Source organism: Falco naumanni, chromosome 18 (assembly GCF_017639655.2).
Source record: "Falco naumanni isolate bFalNau1 chromosome 18, bFalNau1.pat, whole genome shotgun sequence".
Taxonomy (NCBI): domain Eukaryota; kingdom Metazoa; phylum Chordata; class Aves; order Falconiformes; family Falconidae; genus Falco; species Falco naumanni.
The window spans coordinates 3683042-3702196 of NC_054071.1; the positions used below are offsets into that span (position 1 = coordinate 3683042).

A 19155-nucleotide genomic window follows, 5' to 3' on the forward strand; every position below is an offset into this window, starting at 1 on the left:
TCCTGCTTCCAGCCCCGAGAGCAGCCGCAGGGCTGCAGCTGGGCCACACAGCAGCGATGCCTCATCCTGACCGTGCCACAGCCTCCGCTCAGGATCGTGCCACCAGTGAGGCATGCCATGGCACCATGGCACAGGCTTTGCTTGCTAATTAGGCATGTAACAAAGGATGGACCTACACAGAACCCACACCACATTTAAGGTGTTCTGGATTTGCAGTGTCAAGATAAAATCAAGACTAATGAACTTACCCAAATGGCATAAGCAATATTTCTGAAACAGGCTGCACCTGACGCGTCCTTTATGAGATGTGTCCAGGTGACCTGGATGCCAAAACCAATGCTGAACAACACCTGGGTGAAAGTCAGCCAATATTAGCATGGCTGTATTAATATTATTAATAAAACGAACTATTCAGATGACAAAACATTTTAATTATTTCCCTTCTTCCTCCTTTCAGCATTCCAAGACTAAAAAATAGGTTTAATCTATCTTTTTCAAATGATCTTTTCTGGTTTCTTTTCTAAACACAGTTCCCCTAGATAATACTTGGAGAATTTCCATGGTGCTTGTTGGAACTGGGTCAGACCTATACAGGATCAGGCTGCTTCTGAAATTCTCTGTGTTAATGTTTTAGAAATCTTATGAAACACCTTCTGTGGCTGTTGTCTCTTGGCAACATTTGGTGTTCAGGAAATACCCTTTTCTCTTTTATTTTGGATAAATATTTGAATATTTTGTCTACCCTCGAAAGCAGCAAAAGACAAACCATGGGGTCTCCCCTCTGAAAGGGGGTGTTTTGATGCATGCAGGGGAAAGAGAAGTAACAGATAATCGCTCTAGTGTGATACGCTTCTCCAAGAGAAGAGCATTTTGAGGTCCAACGACCTCTGGGTGGTCCAATGACCTTGGCATGTGCTCATTCAGCTGAGGACCACGAGGAACAGGACGGAGCCTTGCTGCAGTGCTCTTGCAGAGAGGCAGCACAGCCCGGGGTGGTCCCCTGGCTCTGGTCCCAGGGGCTGCAGGGCAGCTGAACCAGGGGGCACCCTCACGTCTGGTTGCAAAGGGGTCGAACAGGCTCCGTCAGATAGGACGGCTTTCCCACAGCTTTCACTTTCCGGGTAGACTCGCCCACGTCAGGGATGGATAATTACTATGATGTTTCATTCCCCGGGCACTCTCGGGTATCGTCGTTTTTTGTGTCACTGTTGTTTAGTTGTCATCACAAGTCAGACCTGATGATTCAGGAAGTAACATTTTTGATGTAGTTTTGAAACACGCTTCTGTTAACCAAAGCATCTTTCTGTTGTGGGATTTCGGGAGACAAACGCCTTTGGGGAAATACTTCCGGCTGAAAAAACACAGAGTACTAGCCAGGTCACAAGGAGAAAGGATAAACAACCCTTCTCCGGTGGCAAGATCCACATGGAATGGTATAAATAGAGGACTATGGGGACAGAGGGATCACAATTGGATCCTGCAGTGATCTGTGCAGCTTGCCCTGGGCTCGAGTTGGATCCCTGCGCTCTCACTATGAGCTGTGCCGTCAGGCAGGTGGTTACTGCCTGTTCCCAAGGCAGGAGCAGCGCGGGCAGCTCTGCAGCTGGTAGTGGAAGGAAGGTCTCCTCCGCCTCCTCGGGAAGACATGCTGCCTATGACTTAGGTGGTGTGGTTGCCAATTTTTCTGGTGGCAGTTTAAGCGAGGGATTATTTGGGAAGCAGCTGAGCGCCGGCAGTGCTACTGGTGGGAGTTTTGGAGCTACCCAGAGGGCTTGTTCTACCCTTGGATTCAGTGGTGGAGGCATCTGCACTCGAGGCATTGGTGGTGGTTTCACCAGGGCTGGTGCTGGTTGCGGTGATGGGATCTTATTTGCTAACAATGAAAAAGCGACGATGCAGAACCTCAACGACCGCTTGGCCTCCTACCTGGACAAGGTGCGACTCCTGGAGGGAGACAATGCTGACCTTGAGTGCAAGATCAGGGAGTGGTATGCCAAGGTAGGGCCCAGCTGCGAACCACGGGACTACAGCTGTTTTCATAAGGAAATTGAAGACCTTCAAAACCAGGTAAACCATTGTTTTTCAAGAAAATCCTAATATTTCTTTGGGCTCTGCTTGCACATATGGCTAGACTGATGTCAAATGGCAGAGGTGATAGCTGTGTCTCTGGAGGTGCAGAAGAAGCAATAGCTTATATGAAACCAACAGGGAGGAGGACGCTGCATTTACAGAGAACTGAAGTTTTGGCACAGCCTGCTCCAGCAAGCTGGCACATGGGTTTCCCCGCAGTAATGCCATAATTATGGCTAAAAAATGCTAACTGATTCATAATCCCAGTATACGGGATCATTATAAAATAAGTGGGTTGCATTACCCCAGGGGGGGTGCTCCCCCCAGGACCTTCTGAAGCCAGAGGAAACCACAAGCCCAAATCTCTCTCCTGCCTTTTCTTTTCCAGATCCTGTGTGCAGCCATGGAGACTAACAAAATCCTTTTGAATATTGATAACAACAGGATGACTGCCGACGACTTCAGAGTGAAGTGAGTACAGCCCTGCGCCAGACCGAGGGGTTCACGCTGCCCGTGGAAGGGTTGGTGAGCGGTGGTGATGGGGAAATCCTGACCCCCTGCTTCTCATGCTGCCGTATTGCAATGCAGATCTCTGTGAAAGGCACCGATAGCACTGGCAGTGTTAACAGCACTGCAGCCCTGAAGCGAAAGAACTTGATCCTAATTTTTTTCCCCACAAACTCAATTCAAGGGCTTGCCACGGTTTACCGACATGCTGACCTTTCTCTGTTGCCTGTGGCTTAAAGGTACGAGACGGAATGCAGTCTCCGGCAAAATGTGGATGCAGACATCTGCAACTTACGCCCCGTCCTGGATCAGCTCGCCAGTTGCAAGACCGACCTGCAGCTACAGTGTGAGGCTTTGACTGAGGAGATGTGTTGCCTCAAGACGAACCACGAGGAGGTTAGATTGTCCCTGGCTCTTAAAAAATCCAGAAGAGAGAAGGGAAGTCCCCACAAGTGTCGGTATTACTGATACGGTGCACGTACTCTCTGCAGGAAATGAACTGTCTGAGGAAACAGGCGACTGGAGACGTGAGCGTGGAGGTCAACGCCTGCCCTGGCCCAGACCTGAGGAAGATCCTGGAGGATCTGAGGTGCCAGTATGAAACGCTGATGGAGCGCAACCGCAAAGAGACTGAGCAGTGGTACGCCTGCAAGGTACTATATACATGCAGAGCTGTACCCTGCTCTGCCTGTTGGGGGGAAAGGGAAAAACGAGAGATGAAGAACATGTACTGGAGACGTCTTAATATCAGCGATTGTGTCACAAATGTGAGATGCGCTCAGCATCTCAGTGGTTTTGGTAGAGGGGCCACTGCATGGTGTTAAAGGGTCACAACAGAATAAACCGGGGGGCTTCACGTTCAAAATTACTCAGATGCACTGCAGGGTATGCAGAAGCAGTGGGGGGAAGCCACAAGGAGATGCTGTGGGGAGGTGCGGAAAGGGCTTCTCTTTTCTGACTTTGCAGGTGGAAGAGGTGAATCTGGAGGTTGTCACAAGCAGCCAGGAGATTGAATCAAGCAACAAACAGGTCACTGAGCTGAGACGTCAGCTGCAGGCCTTGGAAATCAATGTGCAAGCCCAGCTCACCATGGTAGGTGATACCACTGCAATTCACATCTCAGACCCCCCAGGTCTCTTCGGAAAGCTGCATGTCCAGAGCCGTACCTGTAACCGGACTGGCCACGCTTGCAGCACACCCCGTACCTTTGTGTTGTTTCCATTCTCAGAAAGAAAACCTGGAATCCTCTTTGGCGGAAACCGAATGTCGCTACAACAAATACCTGGCAGAGCTACAGAATCAGATCTCCTGCGTGGAGCAGCGGCTGGCTGAAATACGCGCAGAAATGGAGTGCCAGAATCAGGAATACAAGACCCTCCTGGATGTCAAATGTCGCTTGGAGCAGGAGATTCAGACCTACCACTGCCTGCTGGAGGGGGGACAGCACGACATCATGTATGCAGACTACAGACAAGACCCGGGCACAGTAAAATCTCTATGCTTTGACTTACAGGGATATGAAAATTCGTGACACCAGTAGCAAAAGCAACATTGTGGTGAGGAACCAGTACTGACCTGTTACCAGACAGGGCCTATTAGCAAACCACGAGTCATCTGAGGATTTGGCTCATAAATGTCCAGAGTGCAAGCCAGAGACCGTTTCCCCATCCTGGGCCAGCAACAGGCGGCTGGGAGAGGCCCCAGAGCTGTCCCGGCCACCTGGGCAAGGTGCAGCATCGCAGCTCGTGAAAGGGCATTTTCACTGTGAGCTGGGCACGGTCTTTTATGAACACCGTCGTGTAACTGAGCTTTATTGGCTTTGCCACAGCTAGACAGGATTAGGGACTGGCAGTTAAATTGACTGAAACAATAAATTATCTAAACATTTTCAGTTTCACACAACAATTTTAATTAAAGTTTTGGGAAATTTAATTTGTATGCAAAGCAGCTGGCGCTTCCCTGCCTCCCATTGACTGAGATTTTGGAACAGCGAGGTGTGCTGTTATTCTCATAAATGGCTGCATACACACATAACCAGCCTGAGCACCCACCTGCTCCATTACTTTGGAAAACGAGGTATTTTAATGGTGGTGCCCTGAGGCGGGCTCTCCTGGACCCTCCAGTCCTATATTAGTTACAGAAAAAGTCAGGTTTTATTCCGAAATGCTGGTTGTAAGGGATGAAATGAGCTTGTCTCAGAGCCCTGGGTATTCCTGAGTGTGTCGAGGTGGAAAAGCAATAGCTGCCAACAGACAGGCAGGATGGAGGACGTGCTAATTTAACTCTTAAAGACCCTCATGGTTCAAAGGGGAAATGGCCAATAGTGACTGAAGAGACACAGCTAAAGCCAACGCTCCAGGCCATGGGGCAGATCTCCAGGGTGTGAACGTTGGGGGCTTTGGTTACCAGCGCCGTCTCTTTTTCACAGAGGGCCAGTGGGAAGAGGAGTCCCTGCAGCACCAGCTGGAAGAAGTGGTGGGCTTAAAGCCACCCTTTGCCAGCCATGCCTGCCCTAAGCCCGTGCACTCCGGGTGAGGATGTGTGAGGTGAGTCGTCCTCTAGAAGCCTTGAGTGTGACCATGACTTGCTTCTTTAGTCCTACTGCATACCTGGGGAAGAGGAGGATGAGAGACCTGCAGGCGTTTCCGGATGGTGGAGAGGGGCTGGAGGTGGTTTCTTTTTCCTGGAGAGAGGCAGTGCAGGGAGTCAGACATGCGGAATCGTGGTTGTGACTGTTGGTGGTGAAGCACCAGGATTAATTGGGCTATGGCAGAAAGCGGTGGTAAGGGATGCAGCTATGGGGCATTTATAAACTGATGCATAGAAAATATGTTTGACACTGGAGAGTTACTAGTAGTAAATCTGCTTAAATAAAACTTCCAGCACAACACGAAAATGAGGACCTGGCAGGGTGTATCGGTCAGTCATGAGTACTTATTTCAACAAGTACAACAAATTAAGCAAGCTAGGGAGAAGAGGGAAAAGAAAGGTCCGTACAAGAGCAAGGGGGTTCTAAGAGAAAGGCACGGTATGCAGACAGCACCCCTGAAAAAGTAATGCTTCCCGCTCTCCCTCAGCAGGTCACTGCAGACAAGAGAACTTCCCTGCCAGCCCCACCGCACATGCCCCTGAGGAGGTCTCTTAAAGAACAAACTGTTTGGAAAAAACTAGACAAAAATAACCTGACAGTTCTCAGTTCTGCTTATAGCACCAGTCGGAAGGGACTTTGCAGAACGGCTGCCTTCCTGCCACCTACGCTGCCTGCTGTCTTCATCCTCTGACGCTGCTTTGATCCGGTCATTGGTCTTCACTTAGGCTAATCTGTTTTGCGGTCAGTTGTCTAACAACTATCAAAGCTTGTCTCTAATAAAACGTTGCTACTATTGACACAGCCTTGAACCTGAGAAATAATTTCTACAAGTAAAGGAATATACAAGTATTTAAAAAATTGTTACGCAAGTAGCTATATTTATCACGCACCTTTGGTTAGAAATCCACCTTTGATCTATATCCACAAAGCAGTCATTGCAAGGGAAAAAGAAAAATAAGCCATGCCCACATCTGCTGCACTGCTCCTGCTGAATTCAATGGCTGCAAGACGGTGATGGAGGGGCAGCTGCAGGAGGATGGAGAAAAGGGACCGGCTGATGCTGTGGGAAGGGACTTTTGTTACCAGAGGAGGAAGCATAAGCTAAGACATGAAGTAGAAGGTGATGAGGAAAGAAATATTCAGGGAGGCTGGACAGAGTGCAGGGAAGGAGTTTCAGGGCAGTCTGACTGACAATCTTCTATTGAAAGAGACTTTCTAGTGAAAATCGAGTTTTCATTAAAGTAGGTGCGTGCTAACATAATATAAGGTAATATACAACACCTTTGAGTTATTATGAATGTGCAGTAACAGGATAAAATCAAGAACAACAAGTTTTCCCAAATAATACTGAAGTAGTAATTTTGAAAGCTGGACTTGACACACCCTTCTGGTGAAGGAAAACAATTCCCAGAGAAAATGCTAAATAAAGAGCCTTTACATGGATTTTAAAAAAAAGGCAAACAGGAAGAACCAGCTGGCAACATGTGGGAAGATAAAAGGCTGAGACAAATTAATATGTGGGAGAGATTTGTTTTAAAAGTAAGATACAACAAACAGCCAGGAAAAAAAAGATGCTGGTATTTTATTACTACAGAGAAAGGAATTACAAACACATTCAGGAACACAACTGCATTTTGCTGCTTGTGCAAGCAAAGACTCGAGATCCAGCCTGTCCCTTCCCACCAGCAGCAGTATCTAACAAATGTGTCAGGCTGTGAGGAGCGCTTACGATCTTTGCTCCTCATTATGTGGCTCTGTTAGCCTTTTTCTGTAATGAAATATTGGATGGGGTTTGACAACTAACTTTAGACAGAGGTGTAATGTGAAGGCTTCTAACAAGAAGACTTATGGGGATACGATGAGTCTGAACTCGTGTCCATTTCCAAAGAAAGAAGCAGCTCAGATGCTTCTGGAATGACATGGGACAAGCCAAAACCTGACCACACAAAGCTATTTTCGTGGCAGAAATCACGGCAAAGATGGGACTTCTGTTTTTTGCTCTGGGTCTTTGCTCTGCAGAAAGCCTTGTCTGGTCATGTGCTGCCTCCCATGCTCTAAGCTTTCCGCTCCACGTCACACATGATGTCCGTACGGCTGCACCAGCACAGAGGGCCGGGGGCTACGCGACCTGGACTGGTTCCAGCTGTGCCTTTGGGCGATGCCCCTCCCCAGCCTCTGTCCAAGTAACAGACACTTGTTAGCCCTGTGGGGGTAATTGCTCTAATGAGCTTCTGGACAAGGCTCTGTGCTAGATACTTTCTCTAAGTTCAGTATCTCCAGTTCCTGCAACACTCATTATACTGTGCATTTCAGTATTATTTAACCTGCCTCGGTGTTTACACAGCACTCTAAAGTCACCACATTAAATGCTATGCAGAAACAAAAATATGACTTCCCTGCCCAATGAATTTATAACCCGGACAGTGATGGGAAATGATGACTGTAGAAACAACATAGGAAGAGATAGGGAAGAGAAAATAAATGAAATGTCGAGGATGCAGTGCATGGGACAACAGGACAAGAAGTGACTTGGGGCATTGACTGCAGGGAAAGTCTGATCACATTCCATGTACGCAGCCATTCACAGGAGCACACAGGTAGTGCAGCTTGTAAGAGCTCATTCCTCTCTCTTTTAATGTGCAAATCTTGTAAAGCAAGAATGAATAAGTATCTCAAAGACAGACAGAGACTTAGGCTGAAGGTATAAGACTGGCAGAGGAATTTAAAGATAAAAAGATCAAGGGCGGGTACCCCGGGAGAAGAGGGGGAGTTATATCTGCACCCAGACTGGTAAGCAGAAGCTATCAGCATCAGAACCAGTGGCTACAGGTGAAATGTACTGTGATAGCTCCAGCAGATACGGTCTCTGTCTTACAGAGAGCAGACACATGTGAATTACAACACCATCAGGAAAAATCCCTGAGGAGTGAACATACCAGAGGTTTAAGACATTGGTGAAGAAACAGAAAGAAAACAACCAGTTTTGCAAATTGCCAACGCTGGAAATCAGCCATGAGTTAAGGACTGCACCACACAAGCAATTGTACCTGATTACAGGCACTATTCATTTTTAATAGTAAGCCATATTCTGGTGTGATGTATAAACTATAATTTCTCTATAAAAGTCTATTTTATAAAGTACGCAGACAGGTACAGTCTCACACCTATAGCTTGCAGGGTTTGTATTTTTGTTTACTGGCTTGTGTAACATTTTACAAAGGATTATATAGGTGAATAAACTACTATAATCAAGCAGGAGTTTTCTCAGCTTAGTACACTGAAAAATACAATTTAAACAGCCAGTATGAACCACATATTGAAAGTGTATTGAAATTAAGAGACTTTTTAGTTCAAGTATGAGATAAAGATAGAAAGAAGACGCTCTGGGGAGGCTCTGGCTGGGCTACACCTTCGGCTGCCTGTCTCTGTCGTACCACTGCATGGTATCTGAGTGCAGGAATCACCTGGATACTCCAGTTCTGCTTGCCAGGCTCTGGTCTGACCCAGGTGGCTCTGCCAGCCAGGACTGCAGGCTGAAGCCTCGCTTTTCCTCCCAACCTGCACTGCACTCAGCTGCCCCTGCAGGAGTGAAATTGCTGTAAGTTCGTTCACCCATCAGTATTCCCATCTGTCCTAATACAATTCTCTGATACTCTTCTTTGCCATGATAATCAGTAGTGATTCCAGAGATGCAAATGCTGGGAAGCCTGGCTGTACTGTCATCGTCTGGTAGGCGCTGGAAGGAAATGAAAACCCTTCACAAAATGAATCAGGGAAGATTGTGAGCTTCAGTAGGAAGAAATCTGGTTCTGTCCACCTCCATGTTCTGCTGAACTTCTACTTCATCACTAGCAACTGTTCAGAGGTAGTCTGAAGATGTGAACAGTCAGCAAGAAAGAAACTGAAACAGAGTAATCACCTTGTCTCTGAGGCGTATTTAAGACCTAGGATCATGCTGTTACCAAACTCACTGTGATAATTATTTCACTTACCTTACAGGAATTTTGCTAAACATGGTGGTATAAACCAATGAGTCATTAGCCAGAAAAAAGTCATGGTCTGCATTTGAAAGATGGGAGCATGAGGTCTGGAGCCAGCTCAGTATCAGATCAAAGCAGTGTTTAATAAGTGATGCCTAATGGCTATTATGCAAATTATTAATGGTAATTACAAGTGACAAGATAAAATCATATTCCAGTGTGGTTGCACAAACATCACTGAAGCAATGCTTATGAAAGCAAAGTTCTGTCAAATTAGACACACCCCTCTTGTAGTTGACACAAGAAAACATTATCAATTTTGATAAGTAAGCAAGTAGAGCATGGAGGAGACAGGCTGGTGTTCCGCAAAAAAGCCGTGCACGGGGACAGTGACCATTCCCACAGGGCCAAAGTGCACTGCCCACAACATCACTTGAAAATGGAGCATCTTCCTGCCTCCCTCGGAGCTGCCCATCACTATGTGTCAGTATTTACGCTTATTACCTCGTTGTCCACTTTCAGATCTCTCTTCTTTTCCATGATGTTCACAAGAATTAATGACGTTTGCACTGACTTTGTGCCAAGACCACTGCTACTCACGCTGGCTAACAGCCTGTCGTTGCTTCCTTTGCTTCCACCCGTATGAAACCATCTGCTTCCACCTGTCTGACATTTAGTTTGTAAATACTTTTGGGACATTTTTATGTCTTAGACTTGCATAATCCTTTCCTGCACGGTGTTCTGCCCCAAGGCTCTGCCCCAAGGCTACAGGAATACAAATAATAACAAAAGTGGAGGTAAAGAAATCAGTTTTGTAGGGAAAAAAGTTGGTACTGATGGAGGACTCAGCAGTGCTAGGTTAACGGTTGGACTTGATGATCTTCAAGGTCTTTTCTAATCTAAATGATTCTACGATTCCATGATTCTATGCTTTCGAACAAGATGGTGGCTCACAGCTAGAGAAAGCAGAAAGCCATACGGCCAGCAAACACACACACACGCCTCTGCCCGATCCGTGGTGAGGTCTCAGTGCGGAGCCTCAGAGCCCTGACACGGTTGTAAGGAGCAGGGCGATATAACACGCGCTTGGAGCCTGCAAGCTGCCCGCCTGCCAGCACAGAGCAAGAACAAAAATCTAACTGGTTTCAAAATACAGACTGGTTGGTCAGGGACCGGCTTTTGAATGTCTTTGCTGTACCAGTCCCAAGCTCCATTTCCCAGCCCAACTGGCAGGAGCCCAATAAAGCTCCAAATAATGTAATTATATCCCAAATATGAGTACTTTGGAAGAACTGTATGAGCGTTTCTAATCTTCACTGGTAAAATGTCATTCGCTAGCCCATGGACCTTTCCACCAGGACATATGTAATAGGCTGTACAATGCTGCAAACCAGCTTGTTTTGTGGAGCAAGACCTATTCCTTCTTCCTATTAGGTAACTGCCAAAAGAAGGAGGTGTAGGTGCTCCCTGCCCACCCGTAGAGAAACGTCCAGTATCTGCAATGTCTCCTCCTAAACCTAAGACTCTGAAAGGGAAAGAAAGGCTGCCTCAACGCAGAGCGCTGCTCTCTGCAGATTGCTATTAGGTAACTTCTGAAAACCCACACAGCAGAAGCAAAGCTCCAAGCAATCCAGACATTATATTAATTTCTGTTGGCTCTTACAGCCGCACCCTGTCTTCAATTATATTCCTCAAAATGACGGATGAAAGCCAGATTTACCCCCTATCCTCCTTTGTGCTCATGATTTTCACTACTGTGAGTCTAGGCTGTGTGGGGAGCATGGGGGATGTGTTTCTAGGAGGAGGATGGACTTGTATTTCAGGCACTGCAGTCTTAGCTTGGAATCTGAGCTCTGACAGACTCTGGCTCTGTCCTTGAGCAAGTTATTTCACTGCACCATACGAATAATGAATATTCTAGGATGCTGCCAGCCCTGGGTAGGCATCTTTTTATCATTTCTGATCTAAGTAAAGAAAGAAATCATCTCACTGGAGAGTGGAGAGTCCTAACTTGTGCTGGTGAAAAGACGATCACATTTATATAAGCTTGGGGACACTCTCCTACCGCAGTGACAGAAGCCACCTAACTTCCCACCAGTAAGTGAGAGCTGGCTGAGCGTGTGAGTGTAGATTTTCTCTGCCCTTCTTCTTGGAGGTGACGGCTGCTCTCAGGACTCCCTGTCAGGTGTCACACTCACCACCGAAGAGGATTTATCACAACGACTCCTATAAATATGGACATACTTGAGTCAAAGGTTACTTGTGAGTAAGAGTTGCCTGGAAATTCCACCCTGAAGGAACAGAAGCCTCTGTCCCCTGGAGAGCAGAATATCCTCTCATTATAGCAGTCTGCTGGAGAAAGGCACTTGCACTGGTGGAGCCAGTTCTCCGAACGCTCTCTGGCTATTGCTTGCCTGGTTTTGGAGATCGTGCTCCCATGACTGGCCAGGTTGGGCTAATGGCCTGCTCCTACTCTGACAAAGAAATGCAGAAAGCTTTTCTCCTCCTTATTTTGTGCTTAAGCACAATCCTAGTAATGGCAAAGACCTGCGGGATCACATCTCAGTCCATCCAGAGACCTGGATATATCGCCCATGGATACTCCCTTTCCTGTCATCTCTTTCTTTATCTACAATCACCACAAATCGAGGCAGCACGGACAGCAATTAAAGTAATTAAAAAAAATAACTTCAGAGAGGTACTTCATACAGTTCAGCTTATATCAAGTCTGTGTACCATCTAGACACAGAGGACTTCCAAGGTTTAGCAGGCCTGATCTTCACAGACCATGAGCAAGCTGAATTCTCGTGTTTGCGTGACCAGAGAAATATAATCCACCAACGGGGAGCTAAACCCACAGGGAAATTAGCTCAGTGATTTGAGAAATCTCACAGTGAAGCGTGTATTAGTCCTACTGTCTGTCATTGTGCCAGGTGACAGACATCTACACCACGACAACCCTGGTCTTTTCACTACTACGGTCACTACTAGTCACACTTTTCAGAAGTGAGAATTTATATTAATTTCCCATTTTTGTTTCACGTACTCTACCATAGCATGTGATATAAAAGTGTTTATTGGACTAAGAATAAAATAAATACAAATTAATAAAAGATAAAAGGCACTTTGATGTTATAAATACCAATGTTTCTTCTTTGTACATAATCTAGGGCAACTTTTTTTTCTTGACTTGTTGTAAAGTTTGCATCATACAAAAAGCTGATGACTCATAAAACATTATTTTACTTTTTGGAATAAGCTGCTGACATGTAAAGTATCTTCCTTGTGAACTGGGATTTCTAGAGGGAAACTGCCTATGGGCTATTTATTCTTGGCATAAACAGCAAGACTAGCCAGCCCCGTGGGAAGAAGAAACACCCTATAGGTGACACCCCCTTTGGAAGGTATAAATAGAGATCTGCGGCAAGAACCAAGTCGCAGTCTGATTCAATATCAAGCTGTGCATCTTGCTTTGGGCTTTGGGTTGGATCTGCAGCTGTCCTCAAAATGAGTTGTAGTATTAAGCAGACAACTGGCTCTCTCAGGGGCAGGACCAGCGGTGGCAGCTGTGTTATTGGTGGTGGTGGTGGCGGTGGAGGAGCACGGATCTCCTCAGTCTCTTCTGGAAGATACACGACTTGCGGGATAGGTGGTAGCCGAGGGTTTTCTGGTAGAAGCTACTGTGGTGGTGTGAATTACGGAGGAGGACTGAGCACTGGCAGTTTGGTTGGTGGAAACTATGGAGGTGGCTTAGGAGCCGCTGTCCTTGGAGGATGTTCAGGCATTGGATTCAGCGGTGGCAGTGCTCGCTTTGGCGGTGGCATGGGGGGTGGCCTTGGTATTGGTCTTGGTGGAGGGGTAGTTGGAGGTGGTTTTGCTGGTGATGGCATTCTTCTTTCTGGTGACGAAAAAGTCACCATGCAGAACCTTAATGACCGCCTGGCTTCTTACCTGGACAAGGTGAGGTGCCTGGAACAAGAAAATGCTGACCTGGAGTGCAGAATCAGGGAGTGGTATGCCAAGCAGGGCCCTTTTTGTGAGCCCCGGGACTACAGCTGCTATTATAAAGAAATAGAAGATCTTCAGAACCAGGTAACATCATTTCTCAGCTGCTTTCTCCCTTGTAAACTTCTCCGATGGTGCTGATTCACAACTTAATGCAGTTATCAACAGTAACATTTCATTGTTGTAAAATGCTTTTTGTAAACAGCCATTAAGACAACTGCCTGTAGAAAGCCCTAGAGCTCAAAGGTAAAAACCTTGAGTGTTTGGCCTGTTTCCACTGCTTTTATTCATCAGATATATTTGAAAGGGAAAATATTATCTTCGTGGAATACATCTGGATAGGCTCAGTAGTCTTTCCAAATGAGGTTTGTGCCAAGGTGTTTAAATACATATATGCCAAGAAAGCAACTGAAAGTGAAATAAATAATGGATTGCATTAATTTGCCTGAATGTAAATTATTCTGTCATCAGTCTTGCAAGATGTTATTTACAAGTTTACTCTTTCATACAGAATTGGGAAATATAGGACATCTAATTAAAAATAAGAACAAAGAGAACATCTCCATAACACGTTTTAAGTATGCAATTTAGAAGCAAAACCAGCGTGCTTGTTTTGCAAAGTGTGTTTGGCAAAAATTCTAGCATGTCCATGCACAAAGAAGAACAAAGTGAAAATAATCCAGGAAATGGACAGAATGAGACAGACTTATGATTAAGTCTTGAAACAAAGCTTTTAAATCTCTCATCCATGAAAGTAAGGTTTAGATTTAACAGGTTAGGTGGATTGTGGAGGATGCTGGAAAACACTGACAATATCTCCTTGATTGTCTGCATCTGAACCATGTATTTTATCGTTGTAATGCCTTCACTGTGCTTCACTGAACACTCACCCCTGTGTCTGCTGCAATCCTCAACTCCCCCATGCCTGCTACCCAATATGAAAAAAAAAGAGAGCAAGAAAGAGGTTAGGTCTGGTAGCACTGGTTAGTGGGTACACTTGAGCCTGAGGATACAGGGGAGAAGAGACTTCAGGAGTGAATATTCTTTTTCCAGATTGTCTGTGCAACCATAGACAACAACAAGATCATTCTGAACATTGATAACAGCAGGATGACAGCTGACGACTTCCGTGTGAAGTGAGTACCCCTGGGCCATCCCCTCCCTATGTCGCTGCTCCTGCTCACAGCTGGAAAGAGGAGCTCTCAGACAGGTCTCCTGCGACCCTCCGGTCAGGACAGGCTGGAGGTGCAGAAAAGCTCTTTCACCCATCGCCTCTAGATCTTAGTTAGTGGCAGATCCAGAATGTAAGATTTGGGATAATAAGATATTTTTGAGTGGAGATTAGAGTTCTTTAGAAAGCAGAAGGGATCTGCAGACAAGGAGCAGCATGGGTTCACCTGAGCTGCCATTCTGGCACGTGGCGTCTTTCGAAGGGGAAGCTTTTGGTTTTTCCTGTTGGAGTGCAGAAACGTGGTGAGTGACACCTTCGCCCTGGTGAAAAAGCTCCAGAGAAGGCAGACCGAGAGCAGATTTGACAGAGCAAGCCTTGGGCTGCTTTTCTCAGCATCCTGTTAGGCTAGTTAGGAAAATATTGTAAGAAAGATGGTCAAATAAAAAAAAAAAAGAGCAAACGGTGGTGCCAGACACTGACTACTCTTTCCTGCTTTCCTTCTCACTGGCAGGTACGAGACGGAGCTGGCCCTGCGCCAGAGCGTGGAGGCTGACATTAATGGTTTACGCCAAGTCCTGGATCAGCTGACTCTGTGCAGGTCTGACCTGGAGGCACAGCTGGAGTCGCTGCGGGAGGAGCTCTGCTGCCTGAAGAAGAACCACGAGGAGGTAGGGTCCTGCCCCTCTCATGTAAAAAGTGTTAATTCCTGCAGGATCCATTGCTCTCCGTTGCTGTGGTCCCCACCTCTGGGGTGCTGGCTGCAGAGGAGCAAGTGGTTGATGGAGACCCCCATGTGAACTAGGAACTGTAACTGTCCAGGGGCTCTCCCAGGCGCTCTGCTCTTCCCTCCAGGGGAACTTGGCTCCCTCAGGTTTTTCCTTCTCTTCCAAAAATGATATGATCTGGGTTTGGTGTTTCCAGGAAATGAACTGTCTGAGGAAACAATCGACTGGAGATGTGAGCGTGGAGGTCAATGCCTGTCCTGGCCCAGACCTGAGGAAGATCCTGGAGGAGATGAGGTGCCAGTATGAAACGCTGATTGAACGTAATCGCAAAGAAGTTGAGGATTGGTATGAGTGCAAGGTGAGTAAATTAACGCAGCTCTGATTTTCCCCGGCTAACACCCAGGCAATGATTCCACAGTGATTTATTACACGTTAAAACCACACAACATGCTGTAACAGCATTTAGCATTGGTTTAAACGACAGGTGACACAGGGAAAATTGCCACTCTGTGTCCTTTTCGTGAGGTGACAGTTACTCACATGGGGCACATGTTAGTGAGACCTGAAGCAGAAACTCTTTACAAAGCAATAAGCAGGGAGAATAACTGGACAGCCGCGCTATTAGAAGAACAAGAGGAATGAGGAGCAGGGCTGACACTCCATTAGGATGACAGAGTTCACCCAAACCTTTCTCATTTCATGTTTTTTGCTAGCTTCTCTGCTCTTTTCTTAATACTTAATCTGATTTACATTCCCTGAGGCTCTTCATTCTCGATTGGTGATTTTCAGATTGAGGAGGTGAATCGGGAGGTTATTACAAGCGGTCAGGAGGTAGAGACGTGCAACAACCAGGTTACTGAACTGAGACGCCAATTGCAAGCCCTGGAAATCGATCTCCAAGCTCAGCTCAGCCAGGTGGGTGGTGAGCTGGTGTAAATCTCAGCTGTCTCACAGTTATGCTTTGATGTAAGAATTCCTAGTGAAATGCACTGTTTCTCATGCCTGTACTTGTATTGTGCCACATGTCACTCCTCAGAGGGACAACTTGGAATCCTCGCTGGCTGAGACAGAGTGTCGCTACAACAACCACCTTGCTGAGCTCCAGAGCCAAATCACCTGCGTGGAGCAGCAACTGGCTGACCTGCGCGCAGAAATGGAGTGCCAGAACCAAGAGTACAAGATCCTGCTGGACGTCAAATGCCGTCTGGAGCAGGAGATCCATACGTACCGCTGCCTGCTGGAGGGTGGACAGCAGGACCTTATGTAAGTAGGCTTGAGATGCACCAAAAGAGACAATAAAATACCTGGGTCCTGGGTATTTTAACATAATAGCAAAGTGAACAACAAGGTGGAGGCACTGCAAGGCTCCTTCACCCTTACTGACCTTTTTGGGCCACCTGGTAATTAGTGCCTACCCTGTGCCAGCCATTGCCACAAGAAGGGAGGTCACTGCAATATCCTGCCAAAAAGCAAACCAGACTGAGAACAGCGAGGAGAATGAAAAACTGTAGTTCTAGTTTATCTGAAATTTCCTTCACTAAAATGTTATTCTCCTGTCCCCTCAGTCAGCAAGGAGGAATTGGTCAGTCTTCGGGTCTAGGAGGAGGAGTTGCAAGAACAAGTGGAATAGGAGGAGGAGGTATTATTAGAACAAGCCACACTTACACTACGTCTTCCCAGATGCCATCCTGTGCAGCTGCGGAGATACAAGGTAAGAACTGCAACGTTCTACAAGATTTACACAGTCTTCTCTATTCTCACGCAACAAGGACAGGCAGCGACAAAGATCTTTCCTACATAGCTTACAGGTGCTATTTTAAAGTTTTATTGTGAGGCTACTGGGAAATACACCATGGGAGGCCACAGAGGAGTGGCTACAAGTGCTTTCAGGAGCTGTGACTCTGCCAGGAAGCGTGAGAATGGCAAAAAGGGAGGAGTGGGAGGAGGGGGAAGCGGGGGGAAGAGAGATAGAAATGAGAAGGACGGAATCAGCAGGCAGGCAAGGTACCAAAAACATGGAGAAAGGACTGACATGAAATCTGGGACAAAGGAAAGAGTAGGAGAAAGCAGAGTACCCAGAAATTAGGGGGAAAAAAGCAGGAATCATGGGAATACTGGCAGAAAACTACTAGTACTGTACAGCAAGGGGAAACTTCCTGCCAAACTGAAAAAGAAAGACAGAAACACGGTGACAGTTGGTCCAGGAGAATGAGCGTGAGCAGTGGCATTGTTCTGGCAAGGATGCTGATGCCGTTCCCTCATCCAGATTGCTGGTGGTGCAAAGTTTGCAGCTTCCACCATTCGGCATTTTTATGTAAAAGGGCAGACCACGTTCCAGCTAGCTACAAATCCCATCTGCCTGACTGGCAGGCAACAACCAGATCCTTCCAGGAAGAGAGAGTATTTATGCGAAGTCTAATTGTATTGGCTTCTGAAATGATCACCTGTACAGAATGACAGTGTGGGAGAGAATCTATTTTTGCTATAAACAAAGTAATGTTTCCTTTGATGTCTCCAGTGCCTTGCAGAAGGATTTGTGATTAAGCAGAGAAATGAGAATATCCACAAGAGAAGCCTGAAGCAGAGCCATGGATGAAGAGAGAGAATATTTACAGTATGCCTCCGCAAAGAGCAAGGAGTGTGCTCTTTTGTATTACTCAGCGATGCTAAGCAATGTGTCAGAGGGATAGGCAGAGCGCTGGGCCACATTCTGCTTTATTTTGCTATTTGCTTTTTCTAGTCTGTATTGCTGTGTGTGCCCAACCACCATGACTATTGCTGGAGTTAACCAGTAGTATGATCACTAATGTACCTGCTGGTGAAAACATTTCTCTAATAAAACTTTGCTTCTGCCTGATGCAATCAAGAAATCTGTGTCTGGAAACTGAGTTCCTTTAGCAAACCAGTCGCTGACGCAGGGGCAAACCACAACCTCAGCCGGGCTGGCCAGCCTCTGCCATGGCCCCAGCAGGAAAAGCTGGAAAGCCACGCACAAGGGTCACCTGAACTGGTCAGGATCCTGCTCCACTGGGAACAAAGCTGCTTTGCCAGTGGGAGCCAGAGAATCGCCTCGCTGGCCTTGCAGGTCTTGCCCACCTCCTTCCTGTCAAAGCCCGTAGCACACGTTGCCCGCTCCTGCATGACATCCTCCATGATCTACATGAACAGCCAGTTCAGGCAGATGCCTGTGTGCTTCCCACAGAGCATTGTGCTAAAACACAATTTTAGAAAAATTTTGAAAGTCAGTGATGGAACATCTGGAAACAGATTGCCTTGGCCCCAGTCTAGTGCTGACACACCTGGGCTGTGCCCTTTCATACTTCATCATCCAGGCTGGGGACTGGGATTAGGTTGAAGAGGAAAACTTGGTCTCCACAACTAATTCAATTTCTGCTGACACGGCTTATATTCCAACCTATCCTTTTCATTTTATAGGAATCTCCTCAGTGGGAAAAGGACTGGAGACAAAAGGTTTGTTTTCTATCTATTTTCACATAGTGACTGAGTCATTTACTGGTCATCCTTCTATTTCAAAGAGTTTCAGCCTGAACATCAGGAGCTGTTGAAAGATCATCTTTACATTAAACACCCCTTCTTTGGAGAACTGGCGAGGGCAGGATGGGAGCTGAAAAAGTGCAGCTCAACAGAGAAAACAATGGAGAAAAAAGCCAGTTAGGGCCTTTGGGTACACAAAGCCATTATGTCTTAAGCCTCACGAGCATGGCAAAGATCACTCCCTCCTCTGGGCCTCAAACAGCAGCCATGTAGCTGGTGCTGAGTCAGCATGGACTAGCACAGTAACGTGCACGTATCCCGACACTGACCTGCCCAGAGAAGCAAGGGCAGCAGTTTGGTAACTCAGGGCCCTGGAGCACTACTGGTGTGTGCAGCCGTGGGAACTGGGCTTGCAGAGTCATTCTGGGTTTGGAGAATTTTCAGTTAAAAAACATTATCAGCTGGAGGGTGTTTTGATGGTTAAATTGTCTGCTGGTCCAGAAACCCAAGCATTGATCAGTTTTACATGTCCACTCCACCCTACGCTGGATATGGCTGCTGTTATTTCTGGTATATGCGATGTGGCTGTTACATAGTCATATTCACTTAGGA

General features: G+C 46.6%; 2 protein-coding genes across 2 annotated transcripts; both read left to right on the forward strand.

The window, feature by feature from the left end:
• Nucleotides 1-1533: 1533 nt before the first annotated feature.
• LOC121098874 (keratin, type I cytoskeletal 19-like) lies at nt 1534-5817 on the forward strand. The gene is made up of 8 exons (XM_040617360.1): nt 1534-2067; nt 2459-2541; nt 2817-2973; nt 3069-3230; nt 3544-3669; nt 3806-4032; nt 5006-5123; nt 5658-5817. The coding sequence occupies exons 1-7, from the start codon at nt 1534-1536 to the stop codon at nt 5091-5093; spliced, it is 1377 nt and encodes a 458-aa protein (XP_040473294.1). The 3' UTR covers nt 5094-5123; nt 5658-5817.
• Nucleotides 5818-12654: 6837 nt separating this feature from the next.
• Nucleotides 12655-17592, forward strand: LOC121098869 (keratin, type I cytoskeletal 19-like). Its single transcript, XM_040617346.1, has 8 exons — nt 12655-13239; nt 14206-14288; nt 14835-14991; nt 15245-15406; nt 15838-15963; nt 16085-16311; nt 16614-16759; nt 17567-17592. Exons 1-8 carry the CDS (start codon nt 12655-12657, stop codon nt 17590-17592), a joined length of 1512 nt encoding a protein of 503 aa, XP_040473280.1.
• The last annotated feature ends 1563 nt before the right edge of the window (nt 17593-19155 follow it).